General features: G+C 42.7%; 1 protein-coding gene across 5 annotated transcripts; it reads left to right on the forward strand.

Annotated features, from left to right (window-relative positions):
• The first annotated feature begins 652 nt into the window (after window positions 1-652).
• On the forward strand, window positions 653-14827 carry ubp1 (upstream binding protein 1). 5 transcript variants are annotated; one of them, XM_038724888.1, is made up of 17 exons: window positions 653-938; window positions 1904-2279; window positions 5146-5297; window positions 6561-6637; window positions 6742-6847; window positions 6932-7038; window positions 7147-7299; window positions 7409-7519; window positions 8858-8965; window positions 9275-9381; window positions 9465-9519; window positions 11040-11133; window positions 11215-11305; window positions 11440-11558; window positions 11675-11817; window positions 12287-12338; window positions 12471-14827. In XM_038724888.1, exons 2-17 carry the CDS (start codon window positions 2164-2166, stop codon window positions 12506-12508), a joined length of 1629 nt encoding a protein of 542 aa, XP_038580816.1. In that variant the 5' UTR covers window positions 653-938; window positions 1904-2163; the 3' UTR covers window positions 12509-14827. The 5 variants fall into 5 exon arrangements, with proteins under 5 accessions (XP_038580816.1, XP_038580817.1, XP_038580818.1 ...); XM_038724887.1 differs by lacking the exon at window positions 653-938 and adding an exon at window positions 1206-1561; XM_038724889.1 differs by lacking the exon at window positions 1904-2279.
• Window positions 14828-15119: the final 292 nt, after the last annotated feature.

Raw genomic sequence — 15119 nt, forward strand, 5'->3', positions numbered from 1 at the left:
CCTGTAAACCTGCAGTTAATACGCTGTCTGTCCTTAAATAAGCAAACCCATCTATTACATTAGGCCTACAGCAGTGGAGTATAACTAATTACATTTAAGATACTTGTACTTTACTTGAGAATTTACATTTTATACTTCTACAGTACAATTCAGGGAGAAATATTACTACTACTATTGTATTCATACTTTGCAGATTACATTTTTTTTGTATAAAATATGGATTTTATAAATCACCAACAGTATATAAAGTAGTAAAATTAACTGCACCTCCACCAGCAATAACAGCGATCTACACGTTAAAACATTAGTAATAATCCGACAATATATTTAATAATGTATAAGTGAAATTCTGAGTTCTTGGTACTTTTATTTGTGATTCTTTAAGTAGCCTACATTTGGCTGGTAATACTTATAGGTCTACATTAAAAGTAGTTTTAAATGCATGACTCTTATTTTATTAATTGTTAAATCTATGTAAATTATTAAGAGGGTTCTTTAAAGTTTGCACGATTAATTTTACTTTACTCTTACTCTGTCTGTAAGCTGAATTGTCTGAGAAGTCAGACAAGGCGATAATGTAATGAAGTCATAAGGCGGGTCTTCCCCCCCGTCGGGCCAAAACAGTGCGTGCACCCTGCCTTAGGCTTCAGGTTTAGCCACCCAACTTGACAGTGCGCCACGTCCAGGGTCCGACCGGTGGATAATTATTGACCAGACAAAACAACAAATCCGAAACCCGCTGCTGTGGAGAAAACTCCTCTTCAACAGTGACATGAGCTCCTGTTCTGAGCTCCTCGGTACCGGGCTGGGTCGTGTTTATTTGCAGCAGGAGTGACTGTAGCGACAGGTGTCGGTGGGGACACGATGTTGTTCTGGCAGCCCTACACTGAAAACTTCCGAGCCCCTGTGCAGAGACACGGCGGCAGCAGTTACACAAGGTACGAGCCTCATAAACATAAACGTTTAGTAGTTTATGGTCTCAGATGTCAACTGTGTTCTTAAGTTCTCTATAATATAAGTTAATAACTTTTTTATTGCTTCCTTTCACATTTGGAGCCTTATACTTTACATTTCCTTTATTTAACCAGGTTCTAAGCCGATTGAGAACAGATTCTCAAATTACACTAATTTCTGTGTGGACAGAAGTTGGTTGCATATATCTGCAGTGTTACTACTCTGAGTGTTCATCTTTGTAGACATTTATGACTTTGTAGATGCATTATAGTTTCTGGGAGGCACAAGTACAGTTGGACACAATGACGGAAGCTCCACGGCCTCTGATTGGCTGACCGCCCTGCGCCGGGCAGAGAAGGCGGGCTCTGATTGGTTGATCTGCGTCCTGGCATCCTTCCTCAGGCTGGCAGCGCTGCAGGCTTTACACAGACAGACTGCCTGTATGCCGAGGGAGCCATGTTGATGCCTGGTTTTGTGTCAACCGCTGCATTTCGGATGGTTAAAGGACTGCGTCTGAAAGACCGGGAGACTTAGCGGTGGTTGTAGCACCGCGATGAGAAGAGGAGCGCGGGTTGAGATGGTTCACGGAGCGCCAGAGAAGACTTAGGTCGCTGAACAGTTGTTTCAAAGCAAGTTGATGCTAGTTAGCCTAATAGCTAGGTAGCAACAGCTGTGCGGACGCTGCGTGGGATGCGGCGTGTTGACTAAAACAAACCCCTCGTCTCTCCTTGTTGCATTTTGCTGGGCTAACGTTAGTTAGACTGCTTGAAGACCCTGTGCCCCGGCGGAGTAACAACGGGGCTGCTGCGTTCATGCTCGCTTGCTTTAGTCGCATCTGTAAAGCTAACTAGCTATAAGCTACCGTTAGCATGCTGACACTCCGCTCGCATCTACAGTCACGACTAACATTTGCTAGCTGAGTGGACTCCTAACTTATCGTTGCTTTCAGACAGCCTGCCAGTTGTGGAGCACCGCGTTGTGTGAGGAAAATCCCGAGTGGAGATAATGGCGGCACAAACAGTCTCTGTGGAAAGCTACCAATTCGCCTGCCTAGCTTGCCAGGGAGCGGCTAACGGGCTAGCAGCGTAACTTTCCTCTCGCGGTGTCACACAGAAGCTGCAGAGCCCGCTTCCTCACTAGCCGACGTCTCGTACCTGAAGCAAGCTGGCGGCCCTCCGAGTAGAAGCCGAGGACAAGGAGCTGGGGCCCATGGCCTGGGTCCTGAAGATGGACGACGCCACCATAGAGTCGGGGCTGGTGCACGACTTCGATGCCAGCTTGTCCGGCATCGGGCAGGAGCTGGGGGCTGGAGCCTACAGCATGAGGTTAGAGAAGGAATCAACATGCCAAGCCTAGCTTCCTAACACAGTAGTGGGTTGTTGGAGAGGACAACACACACTGTGTGAAGAGTTACATTACAGCCCCCCACACCTCCGCCCGTGTGTGTTATTGTCTTTGTAGTGGGTGTGATGGCCTCTTTGTTTTGGGATTTGGAGTAGGGCAGTCATTGCAGGGTGCCACCATCAGGGACACAGATTAATTTCTCTAAACCCACAAAAAGCAAAGAACATGTGTTATACTGTGAGGGACAAAGACAACTCAGTTTATCCTCTTGCTCAGATTATGGCCATGTTGCCCGGAGATCTACATTTTGTGTACATTTCTAGATAACATAGTGGAAGTCTGCAGGAGAGGCCCTGTTTTGGCCCCTCAGACTGGCAGAGTTATCCGAACAGGTGCGTTTGGACAAGTGTGTGAGGAAACAAAAGCATAATGCTGCATAATGTAACGTGGATCTTTCCCTAAAAATATTGTCTTAAGTTAGTTGATTTATATTTGGAAATGTGCCACACAACAACAATATTAATAAAACAAACCTAAGAATCTGAACAAGTATTCATTACCATTCTTGAGACTTTTTGACTACAGACTGTAATGTGTCACATCAAAAAGTGAATGCTTGGTCAGGTTCTTGAACTTCAAATGAAACAATCTCACCAAATGATGTGGCTGTTTTAAGCTTTTGATCAGAAGACACAATCTTCAGCAACTGTCTGTCCAGTTGTTATTTAGATGATCAAATTTCCATTTTTAAAACGTGTTTTTTCCCCCCCCAAACTTATCACAGGTGTTTTATTGAAATCCAGAAAGTTGTCGAAACTGCACTACACAGCCCTGCAACAAATTCTCATCTTCCATGTTAAGTTTTAATTTAATGATTTGTGGATGTGCTGCTAGTTCCTGGTCAATCAGGTGATTACAACATTTGCTCCTAAATGTGGCTTCTTATAAATCAGGGAAACTAATCTGGTCAGTCTGTACTACTTGTTGATAAAGTGTCTGTGGAGGCGATCAACAAGCTTCCTGTATCTGTCTGTCTTAAATGGTTTAAGAAGCACTGTGTTGGCATCAAAGTGGTATTGATACAAAGCACCTGTTCAATTAGTAACTCTTATGGTATGCGTGTGCTGTATTATGTAACAGGTTATGGGGTTGATGATATTTGTGTGGCGAAGGCAAGCAGCTCCCTGGACATGCATGTGTCTTATCAGCAGCCTCGGCTGCCATCTGCTTTTAGCAGGCGTTTATCTGAGTGTGACGGAGGATATGTGCCGTCTCTTATGAGACTAAGCAAGTTTACCAGTGCTCAAGTGATGGGTTGCAACTAAGTGAATTAGTGAAAACAAAGTTTGTGTGTGGCTCCAGGAGTAGTGCTGTTGGTGGTCTATAGGGCATGTTTGGAGTCAGCAGCTGGTAGGAACAGAATGTCTCAGTGGAGTCAGCTCCTCAGATTTCAGGAAGCAGATGTAGTTTTCCTGGGCAGCGGGGCTTAACAGGACTGTGGCACCCAGGTTGGCATAGTCTGGGCACCAACTCTGCAGAGAAAACATACTAGCAAGCGATCAAGAGAGAAGTGGTTTGATAGTGAAAAAAATCTAGCAGGGTGCTGTTTGGAGGAAGGTGCTGCAGGAATGTCTTGAAATTGTCACACTGGGGGTTTTATTTTTATTTTTAAAGTTTGGCTCACTGTTAGGGCAGCATCATGACATGCCAAAAAGTTTTCCAGGTAATGAGATGCCTCATCTGCATTTCTTTGCGTTGGTAGGACTCCTTTTTCTGCACAAGCACTGAGAGCCACACACACTCCTGTTCAATGTGAACCCGCTGACACTCCCGCAGCATTTGTCAGGGTGAGGCGAGGACGGGTTTGGTTGTCTAGAGTAGCTGCCAAGTGTGAGAGATAGTGTGTGTCAGCAGCTCAGGCTATCTCCGGGTGTTTTTGTCCATTTATCCTGCTGCGGCCTCATGCATACATAATAAGAGAGCCATTTGATCGATGGAGAGCCTTCGTCCCTTATTCTAAAATAAGCCAGTCCATTTAATAATTCCACACTTTGAGGTGGTAAAATCTTGCTAAAAAGCGAAGCATGAAATCTGTTTAAATGGCATAAAGCAATTTTGATGTGTTTTTCGAGATAACTGCAAAGTGGGACAACGAGAACATCCAGTCCTAAGGAGTAACGGCAAGGATTGCTTCGCTTTTAGGGAGGTCACAGTGATTATGTTGCAGTCAGTTTGGATGCCACACAGTAGTGGAGATTCAATAAAAGCTTAAGTTTTAATAAATAAGCCTGTTGAAAATAGGGCTGGGCAATAAAACAATAATGACAACAATAAAACAATATAATTTCCCTCAATAACAATATAATAAATGTTTGAATGAATTCAATTGAATCACAAACAAATTAGCATATAATTTTTCTATTAATATATTTATTTTGTTGAGGGGGAAAAGGACTGAAAAAAGATTTTACTCATACATATTTGTTGAATATTCTTCCTCAGATTTAAGTGATTCACTGTTTGGCATTCTGACCACAAAGAAAAGTTTAAAACCACAATTAACCAACTGGTTTCTTCGACTTTCACTTAGGAGCAAAAATCAGCCTTTAAACTTGAAAGAAATAATGATTTGACGTTTATCGAGATAATTACAGATATTGAATTTTTAGCCATATCGTCTAGCCCTCGTTGAAAAACATTGAGAGGCCAAAAGCTGCCCATGGGAAACTTTTCAGCCACCACAACAACTGTTCTTTTAGGGTGGATTAATGTTTTCTCACGTGCGTTTTCCTGCATCACATCCATGCTGACTTTCTGTTTATGCTTCTTTCCTCTTTCTTCTCTCAGCGATGTGCTGGCTCTCCCAATCTTTAAGCAGGAGGACTCCAGCCTTCCTCCTGAAAGCGAGACCAAAAATCCCCCATTCCAGTATGTGCTGTGCACCGCCACCTCGCCTGCTGTCAAGCTGCATGACGAGACGCTCACGTACCTTAACCAAGGTGAGGCACACAATAAGTGCATTCGCTAGAAAGTTGTATTAAGTGGTATTAGATGTGGTTCGTACACACACACTCCACGTCCTTGTGTTCTAAGGCCACACACCCATCATTAAACATCAATAAATAATTACCACATTAATTTATTGCACATTAGTATAATTTCTGTAAAATGAAACCATTGCTGACATGTGGCAGCCTCTACGTGGTACTTTAATGTCTGGTGTGGACTCGCTTTATGGCACAAATGAAGATTTACTTCATTTAACGGCACGAAAAGGGATTAACGTAAATGAAGGAACTAGCAACATCCTCTGTTTAACAAGAAGCAGCAACATATGTGAACTTACTGTCATTTATGGAGCCCTGTTATACAGAATTGCCAGTGCAGCCAAATGCAACTTTAGGTCTATTGTTTTTTTTGATGCAATCAAAAGGGTTGTACATGCAACCACTTTAGTCGCATGTTCCCCCAAATAGATATGTGAGAACCGGAAAAAATATTTACGAGCACATTGTACTGAAATCCCCCCTGCCCTGCTGCTAACAGCGTCAGATTGGCCAACCCCTGTGTACGGGTCGATCTGCGGCCGCTTGAAAGCTCGTGATACAAAAACACGAGTGACTAGTGTTTTAATAGCTTTTTTCAGGGTGTCAAATTTTTCACTTCCATAGTCCCGCACTTGTTTTCAACATCTCAGTTAGACACAAGCGGACACATAGCTTCAACTTGTGTCATCCATCTGCAGCCAACCTCATATTTTGAAAATGTAGAGAAACAATCTTAAGCCGTAGTGCTGGCTTTTCTATGTATTCTATGTAACAAAAGGCTATTGTGACACCAGTCAAGGTCGTGGGCAAAGAAGGCAACATGAAATGGCTGTTTTGACAAGCACGTCTTTGGTCACAGAAGCTCTGAATCGGACGTCCAAAAATCACAAAGTGTCTCAAGCTCTACAAGTAAAGCCGGCCTTCCTAATTCTTAAAGACAACTCAAGTCTTTTATAATCATGTGAGCAAAAGATGTCAGCGGATACATAGTTTTTACGAGAGAAGTGTATCCATATAACAACATCTTGATTAATAAAACATAAAATGAACTTCGTTTTCAGTCTCACCTAAATTACTTAACTGGAAAATGCCATTAAATGACAGGGAATAGTTGCGTTCATTCCACCGTCTTGTTTTGGTTTTCAGTAGCTTAAATTTTTGGGTACTTCTCTCATAAGGATTCTTTCTTTCCTTTTGATCTTATCTCTCTCTCAGGCCAGTCTTACGAGGTGCGTATGTTGGACAACAGGAAGCCAGGGGAGTTACCAGAGCTCAACAACAAGATGGTGAAGGTAAAAGGATCCTTACAGCTGGAGGACAACTAGAGGGGGAAACCTTTACTTTTCACGTCAAGCACACTTCATACCTAACATGGTGCGTGTACATGTGTTTATAGAGCATAGTTCGAGTGGTGTTTCATGACCGCCGGCTGCAGTACACAGAACACCAGCAGCTGGAGGGCTGGAAGTGGAATCGTCCTGGTGACCGTCTCCTTGACATCGGTAATGATGCCTGCAAAAAGTGTTCACTGTAACTGCCCTGCGTGTGTGTGATTTGGAGTTCAAATATCTGTGTGTGTGATACAGATATCCCCATGTCAGTGGGCATTGTGGAGCCGAAGACTCACCCCTCTCAGCTAAATGCTGCAGAGTTTTTGTGGGACATGAACAAACGAACTTCTGTGTTTGTGCAGGTAACGCACACACACATCAGCGCTCTCTCATGGCATCTGTTGGGTGTGCCACTGAAATTCCACATCAGACACATAATTTGATCACACTTGTCTCCCCGCTGTCTGCAGGTGCATTGCATCAGCACGGAGTTCACTCCCAGGAAGCACGGTGGAGAGAAGGGCGTCCCCTTCAGGATCCAGTTCGACACGTTCGCCCAGGGAGAAGGTGGAGAGTACACAGAGCACCTCCACTCTGCCTCCTGCCAAATCAAAGTCTTTAAGGTATATACTCATGCTCTCATGAGGGGTGGGTTTAAATCACTTTGCGTGTCGGCCGTCACAGCAATTAAATCTGTGTTGCTGTCTCTCTCCCTTTCTGCTTCTTGTTTAGCCAAAGGGGGCAGATCGTAAGCAAAAGACCGACAGAGAGAAGATGGAGAAACGCACACCTCAAGAGAAGGAAAAGTACCAGCCTTCTTATGATACCACTATCCTGTCAGAGGTCAGTATGCACCCTCTGTTCTCAGGCCTTACAACTAAGTGGCTTTAGCCCCAACCAGGCTACTGAGTTTAACTTTTCATTTGGGGGGCTTTCCAAGAGAAAAGTATTTCTGCATTGACGCCCACTACATGGCTGAATTTGTGGTAAAGGGCCATTCTGGTATTTTAGCCCATGTACAACAAATGACTGCATCACTGCCAACCATTTTCTCATATGCTTTAGATTTATGAATGTTTTTTTTTCCTTAACACCCAGACAACTATTGTAGGACTTCAACTAATAATTATTTTCACAAAGCCCAATGTGACTTCTTTACACAGTTTTAGAGAGAGAGATTAACAATGATACAAAAAAGCTGGAACAAGTAAGAAGATGAAAATCATTGCCAATTCATTTTCTGCCAACCAAATATTGGATAAATTCATTTTGTACAATCAAGCCTTAAAAAATAAAAACTTTGGAGCAGCAGTAATTTCATGCAAGGAACTACCAAATTCACATGATACCCTTTTTATTCCTTGCTGTTTTCTTCTTGTTTTATGACTGTGTGGCACCTGACAGACAGATGTTAGATGGCAGAGCTTCTGACAGACACATAATTAAACCACCACAGAAACGATTTAGGACAATCTGCTCTTTGACAGCAGTGCATCAAAATATGATGGTGAGACAAGTTGAACAACTTTGAAGTTAATTCGGTAGTGACATGAACTGAAATTAATGGCTGCTTGAGAGACAGAATGCCGTGTGGTATGTTTTGGAAAGTGGTGTTAAGATGCCCAACAAAATTTCCCTGTAAAATATTTTACCTATTTTATTAAAAAGAGTGCAGTCTAGACCTGCTCTATATGAAAAGTGATAGAAATTGAGATAATTCTCTTATGATTGGCACTATATAAATAAAATTGAAGTTTAGCTGAGGCAGTAAGCTTTATGCATCTCATCTGGTGATCAATTTAGTTTGTAGACAACAGCCTAAACAATATGCACTCAATAAATATTTTGCATTTGCTGTGTGGAATGGCATTTCTGTTGATGTTAGCAAAGCTGGTCATTTTGTCAGATGAGGTGGCCCTTATCAGCGTTTGTAAAGAAAATTAATTTGTAGAAAAGTTTTTTTTTATCATCATCAAGTATAAATTAGAAGTTTTTTTGTGTCTTGGAGGTTTTATCACAGCTTGTATTGGAAACGAGTAAGCTGTAATTTTACATTCTATACACTTATATACCGCACTAAGACTGCCCTCAGGTCATTCAGTCATTGTGTTCCCGAAGTTATTGGATGTGTTTGTGTGTCGGTCGCTGGCTGGCTAACATCTGCTGTGTGTCTGTATGTAGACGAGGCTTGAACCCATCATAGAGGATGCGGGTGACCACGAGCTGAAAAAGTCCAGCAAGCGGACACTTCCCGCTGACTGTGGCGACTCCTTGGCCAAGAGAGGCAGTGTAAGCACCCTGCTCTACTCTCCTCCACACCTCCTCCCCATCACTCCGTCCGCAGTCATGTAGACACCTGGCTGAAGTCTGAAGCTTCACTAGACCCTCAGCTGCTGGGAAGGAGATATTTTAATGCCATGTATTTGACATTGGGTGGGGTGGAGACGGTGCAAAGATGAATTCCCAATCCCCCACTGACTTTTCCTCAACCCTTTTTATACCTTTTTGTTTTCGAGGTAGTTGTAGTTGACCTCCAGTGTTAATTACCCCTGTATGTCTGCTTTAATTGTGTATTTATATGTGTGTGTCTCCTCTCAGTGCTCCCCGTGGCCAGAAAACGCCTTCATCAGCACCAACCAGGCAGCTTCTCCCTCCTTCTCCTCCACCCCGCTGTCCACCTACACAACCTCCTCAGTACCGGACAGGTAAGTGTGTGTCTGTGTGTGGCCTTTTAACTGAGGTGTGTGTTTGTCCCATCTCCTTTTAATCGTCGTCTCTTTCATTCTAGTGACTCGTCCTCACCCAATCACCAGGCAGACCCTTGCATCCATGGCAATTCGGAGGTTAGTCTGTTCATTAATAATAAAATTAATAATTTGGCTGCCTTGGTTTCAGAGTTACACCTGTGATTATCTACGACGAATCAAAATGTCTCCTGTGAATAAGACTCAGGAATGACTATACATTTGAATTAAATATAGCTGAAGCAGGGTTTCCGTGGCTCCTTAAAAAGTCCTAAAAGGTTTTAAATTGAAATCAGGGAAATTAAGGTAAATTTACCGTAAATTTGCTATAGGTATTAAATTTGCCGATGGTGCGTTTAAGGCTGGTGGGAAAATTGTCACGCACAGTCGCCTAATTAGCGTGTATTTGTATGGTTTGCTTTTAGTAATTAACAATGTGAGACCCCACCTACATCACGCCCTCTTCATTTGCACAGGTCAAAAATTATCTACAACTACAGGTTAAAATAACTTTCTAAAGTATGTGTTTCACCGTGATTTACCTCTCTTTAGCGACGCGCCTGTGTATTAGCTCGGCATGAATTGTTTGTGATTCAAATTAATTAAATCAAGTATTTATTGAACATTTGTATATTGTTATTGAGGAAGATTGTATCACAATAATTAACATTGTTGAGGTCGTTTTGCTGATTGGATCACAACCTGTCCTTAATGCGTCTCAGGTGCATTTACACATGTAGGCCTACTTATGACTACTCATGTGGTCAAGTGCTACGCGATCACAATCTGATCACTCAAAATACATTTTAATGCCAGGTGTAAACATCCTCTGTGTTCCCCTGATTCGGAATATGCAGTGTCATCCTGTGGTGAAAATAAAACGTGGCCAAATATGGAATTGCATCGTTCATTAAGCGATCAAATGTGCGTCTGTTTTCTATCAAAGAAATTGTTTCAAAATTTGAAGTCTTAAATTTATATTTGTTGAGGTCTTAAAGGGTCTTTAAAAAGCATTAAATTTGACTTTTCAAATGGTGCAAGAACCCTGTGAAGGAGTGAGATAACAGTACTACAGACTGCTGTTGTTACTTGGTCAGGCAAAATAGGATTGATGTAGTGTGGGAAGTAAACCTCAGGACGGGTTCACACCTAAAGGTCCTGAATCAAACCAATGTGAGTATGATAAAACATTCTCTTCAGCCCAAATATTCAGGAGGAAGCTCACTTTGTCCTGAGTCCAGGTTTTTCCGCTGCTAGTCGACATTTCAGCAGCAAACTCGCTGCTAGTTCACCAGTCACCAAAACAGGTTTAGAAAACATATTAACCAATGAAATGACACATACAGTGGTAAGCTTGCTGTGATTGGTTCGAATGGTGTTCACACCAGATATGAGCCGCTCTAGAGTTCACTTGACAGCGATCCGAGACCACCCCTTTGAGGTTGTTTGGTCCGCACCACAGTTCGAGTCTGTCGTTCACAAACCTAAACAAACCGCATCCAGGGGTTGACGCTCAAGGGTTCAGTTGAACCGGACTAAACAAGGTTGGTGTGAACCTGCCCTCAGACCCAGGTGTGGAAGTGTGTTGATACCCTGTATGTCTCTGTCTTCCCCTGCAGCAGCTGAGCCCCACTGCCTCCATACAGGACGCACAGAAGTGGCTGCTGAAAAATCGCTTTAGCTCCTACACACGGCTCTTCTCTCATTTCTCAGGTACACACAGTCACACACACTAAAACATGTCTGTGATGTTGTAAGCAGTACAAGTGACTGGTCCTCTAACTTGTTGCATAGGTTCTGATTTGTTGAAGCTAACCCGGGACGACCTGGTCCAGATTTGTGGCCCAGCAGATGGGATCAGACTCTTCAATGCACTTAAATCCAGGTGTGTTTCGAAGTGTGTGTGTGTGTGTGTGTGTGTGTGTGTGTGTGTGTGTCAGTCAGCTTTTCAACGTCTGTATGAGCATTATAAAGGTGCCAGTATTTTGGCTTTGCATAAATTGTTATCTGTGTGTGTAGGTCCGTGCGTCCCAGGTTGACTGTGTACGTTTGTCAGGAGTCCCCTCCGGAGAGCCCCCTGCTGGAGAGACACGGCAGCAGTGAAAACGGAGAGCACAGCATTTCCTCTAGTTTACATGGTAAACAAGCTCTGTGTTTAGCAACAACCTAACACTGGCATTAGTCCATGGAGTAACTGCAGTGTGTGAATATTAACACGAGTTTAAAACCTCTTTCCTGGTCTTTTTCTTTGCAGTGTATCATGCTCTGTACCTAGAGGAGCTCACAGCTGCGGAACTGATCCGCAAGATGGCATGCGTGTGCTGCCTTCCACTGGGAACTATCAACCAGGTGTACAGACAGGGTCCTACAGGCATACACATCCTGCTCAGTGACCAGGTACACACACAGGCCCTTTGCCAAACTGTTCCTCTTCACTAGCACCTGGAGTGTTTCACTCTAAGCTGTGGAGGGCTCTTTATTTAAAGGGGTGGAAAACTGTGGGATATGCTCAGGACTCTCTGCTATAAGCAGGAAAAACTGTCAGCATGGATACAGATAGACAGCTTGCTCACTCAGCTTTTGAGATGTATTTTGTGCTGCTGTTATAAATGCCTCAAATTCAGTTTCAGGCTGTGGTCCACATAAATGCTAAAATAGAGATGCAGTGAGTGGAGCAGGAGTAAATGGCATGACTGGGATTGGGAATCGTTCTCTCTGTGAAGAGGAATAAATAAACTGTGCGTCACATTTTCGTATGTTATCTGACCAGGCACAGGAACTCTACTGTCTGTAGTATCACTTATTTGCATGTAATTTACATTCTCTTCTCTGACCAACGGCCAATTCTGTCTGTTTTCTTTTCCAGATGGTTTACAACTTGCCGGATGAGAGCTGTTTTTTAATCAGCACTGTCAAAGGTGAGCTCAGAGTCAGTAGCTGGTGGTCTCCCACATTGTAATGCGGCCTGTTTACGGGGCTCCGTAGATCTTTATTTGACAAGGATTTCATGCTTGTCTTTCTCCTTTTATCACACTTGTCTCTCCCTCCAGATGAACTGGGCGAAGGACTCCATCTAATCCTGAAGTAGTGAGGACAGATGGCATCACTAATACTCCACCCTCTGTTTTGAAGCAGAAGCCTCCCTTTGTTCCTCTCTGCCTGCCTCCACTCTCTCCTTGTACCTCCTGTTCTCTCTAAACGCTTGCTCGATGGAAAGCAGAGAGACTGCGCCAAAGCCATGTAAATGTTAGAATCTGACATGGGTGTGTCCACTGTTTCATATTGAAAACACTATTAATGGAGGAGATTAGTTAAAAGAGGAGAGACTGGGGGGAGTATGGTGTTAGGGGAAATAAAATGATGTATGTATTTTGATTTTATTTTATTTTTTCGTCTTTTTATATGGTTTCTGCGGGAGGGGGGAGGCTTCAGGAGAGAGGCAGGAGAGTGACGTTCTGGCCGGCAGGAGAAGGAAAGAAAGCAGTTTCTTTAGTGCTCGTTGCCCTTCTTACACAATGCACACAACCAGCACTAGGCCAGTATTTGATAACCTGTAGTGCTAAGCAGCATGCGATCTCAACATACTAACTTGCTTAAAGGAGAATCCCAACTTGCTCTGCTTGTTTATCATTCTTAAAGGGGTTGTCTCAATAAACCATTTATTGATCAGCTGAGCTTGATAACCCCTGAAATACCCGGGCTAAATTGGTGAAGTGGTGTCATTTTGGGGGGCTGTTGACACCAACGTAACTTTTTTTGTTTTTTTTTCTTGGACTTTGACAGATGGACTGATTTTATTAACTCTTGTCACATAGTTATCCTATGTGATTTTAGACTTCCAGCCATATCTCTGACACAGTGGCACACTCAGCTCAACTCTCTTAACGTACGTCCTGTTTAACCTGCGCTTTTATTGTTTTCAGTTTATGCTTTATTTATGAATCAGCTGTTTCTATTGCTGTCATTGAATTTACTTTTTTTTCCTGGTGCCATATTGGCTTTTTAACACAATCTTTTTACTCATGTTCACGAACAAAGTGCGCATCATTGTCTTTGTCTCCTCCCGCTTTCTGTGCTGACTTTGAAACACTGGTTTAGAGGAGTGTGGTTTACGCCTTCTGGGATTTTGGCCATAAATGTGCACAAAAGAAAAGAGTAAGAAACTTCTATAGAAGACTGACATGAGAGCAGTAACGCCTATCCAAAAACCTACTATAATGTGGACCAAATGGGTTTGAGATTGATAGGCATTTTTTGAGGAAAAGCCTCATTGGCTCTGCACATCGTGGTCACTAGAATTCACAGAATTGATCAGATGGCAAATTAAAACCTTTGTGGAGTTGCTTGTGCGCTGCATGTACATAGTGATAAACCCTCCATTCCAGGATCTGCTCTGCAAGAAACAACCCATCACACAGCATGCTGGTTAGAAATGTATCACTGCTGTAGCATGGTTTCAATAGTCTTATCCTGTAGACTAGAAAATCATGGTAGCTCCACATCCATCCTCTGAATTTTGTGTTTTTAATGTAGCTGAACACAGGAAGAACCTTTTTGAAAAGTGACAGGAAGGTCCTGGGAGCCACCGTTGGTTTAGTTTGACCCCCTTTGATTTTGGTACACAATGTCTAGCAAATGTTGCAAGTGCATACAATTTGCACGCCTCTGTGTCAGATGGGGTGTGTGTGTGTGTGCGTGCGTGCATGTGTATCATTTTTTTGTTTTTGCAAAGAAAACTTAATTATGTCAGTAGTTGTCATAAACTTTTTTCCTGATGGTATGATGAAACTGTGTTTAGCTTGCTGTTTAGTAAAGAACATGTGGAAGATGGGGAAAGGAGGGTGGGAGGGAGGGATAATTTGGTCCTTGGTGAGTGTAACCCCTCCTTCTTTTTCCAGATGTTAGAGACCAAGTCTGCACTGAAAAATCACAAAACTCAAGCTTGATGTGTAGTCAGTAGTCCTACAGCCACACCCTCTTCTTATCCACCTATAAAAAGGAGAACAAAAAAAAAAAAGACTAGAGACTGAAAAGCATTTGTGTTTTTGTCTCTCCAAGCGCCATAGCCAGGACTGTAGCTCTTGTGGTGTTTATAAGGACATGACATGAGTACCCCAACACAGTAAACTGTGTTTGTTGACTCAAAAATTAGTGAGTAATAGAGCGCGTGTGATACCACGTCAGACATACTCTGGTGAGCAGTTTTGGTCCTCTGGAGACCTGACCAGTCGCTGTGTGTGTGTGTGTGTGTGTGAGTGTGAGAGAGAGAGAGAGTGTGAGAGCAGGAGAGGTGACCACCATACATGTACAGCCTAACGTCAATGATGATGCTTCTCATGTGCACAGTATCGTATGCTGGAGATGTACACAACCACATGTGCTGGGAATAAATGATTTCATAACTTTCTCTGGTGTAGTGCTTTGTCATTACAGTGAAGAAAACTTAAGTTGCACAAAACAACACAAAGCATTTATGACATTACCATTGTCAACATAAAACAACTGTGTGTGTGTGTGTGTATATAGTACTGTGCAAATGTTTTAGGCAGGTATGGAAGAAATGCTGTAAAGTAAGTGCTTTTAAAGTGAGTCAACAGAAGAAAAATCTAAATCAGTCCTGATTTAGATAATCCAGATAAACCCTTTTTTAGTAGTCAGAATTTTAAGGATCTATTTTTGTTATCACCAATAAGGGCATT

This window comes from Micropterus salmoides, unplaced genomic scaffold (assembly GCF_014851395.1).
Source record: "Micropterus salmoides isolate LMB-PRFRI ecotype aquatic unplaced genomic scaffold, ASM1485139v1 Ms_hic_scaffold_17, whole genome shotgun sequence".
Classification (NCBI taxonomy): domain Eukaryota; kingdom Metazoa; phylum Chordata; class Actinopteri; order Centrarchiformes; family Centrarchidae; genus Micropterus; species Micropterus salmoides.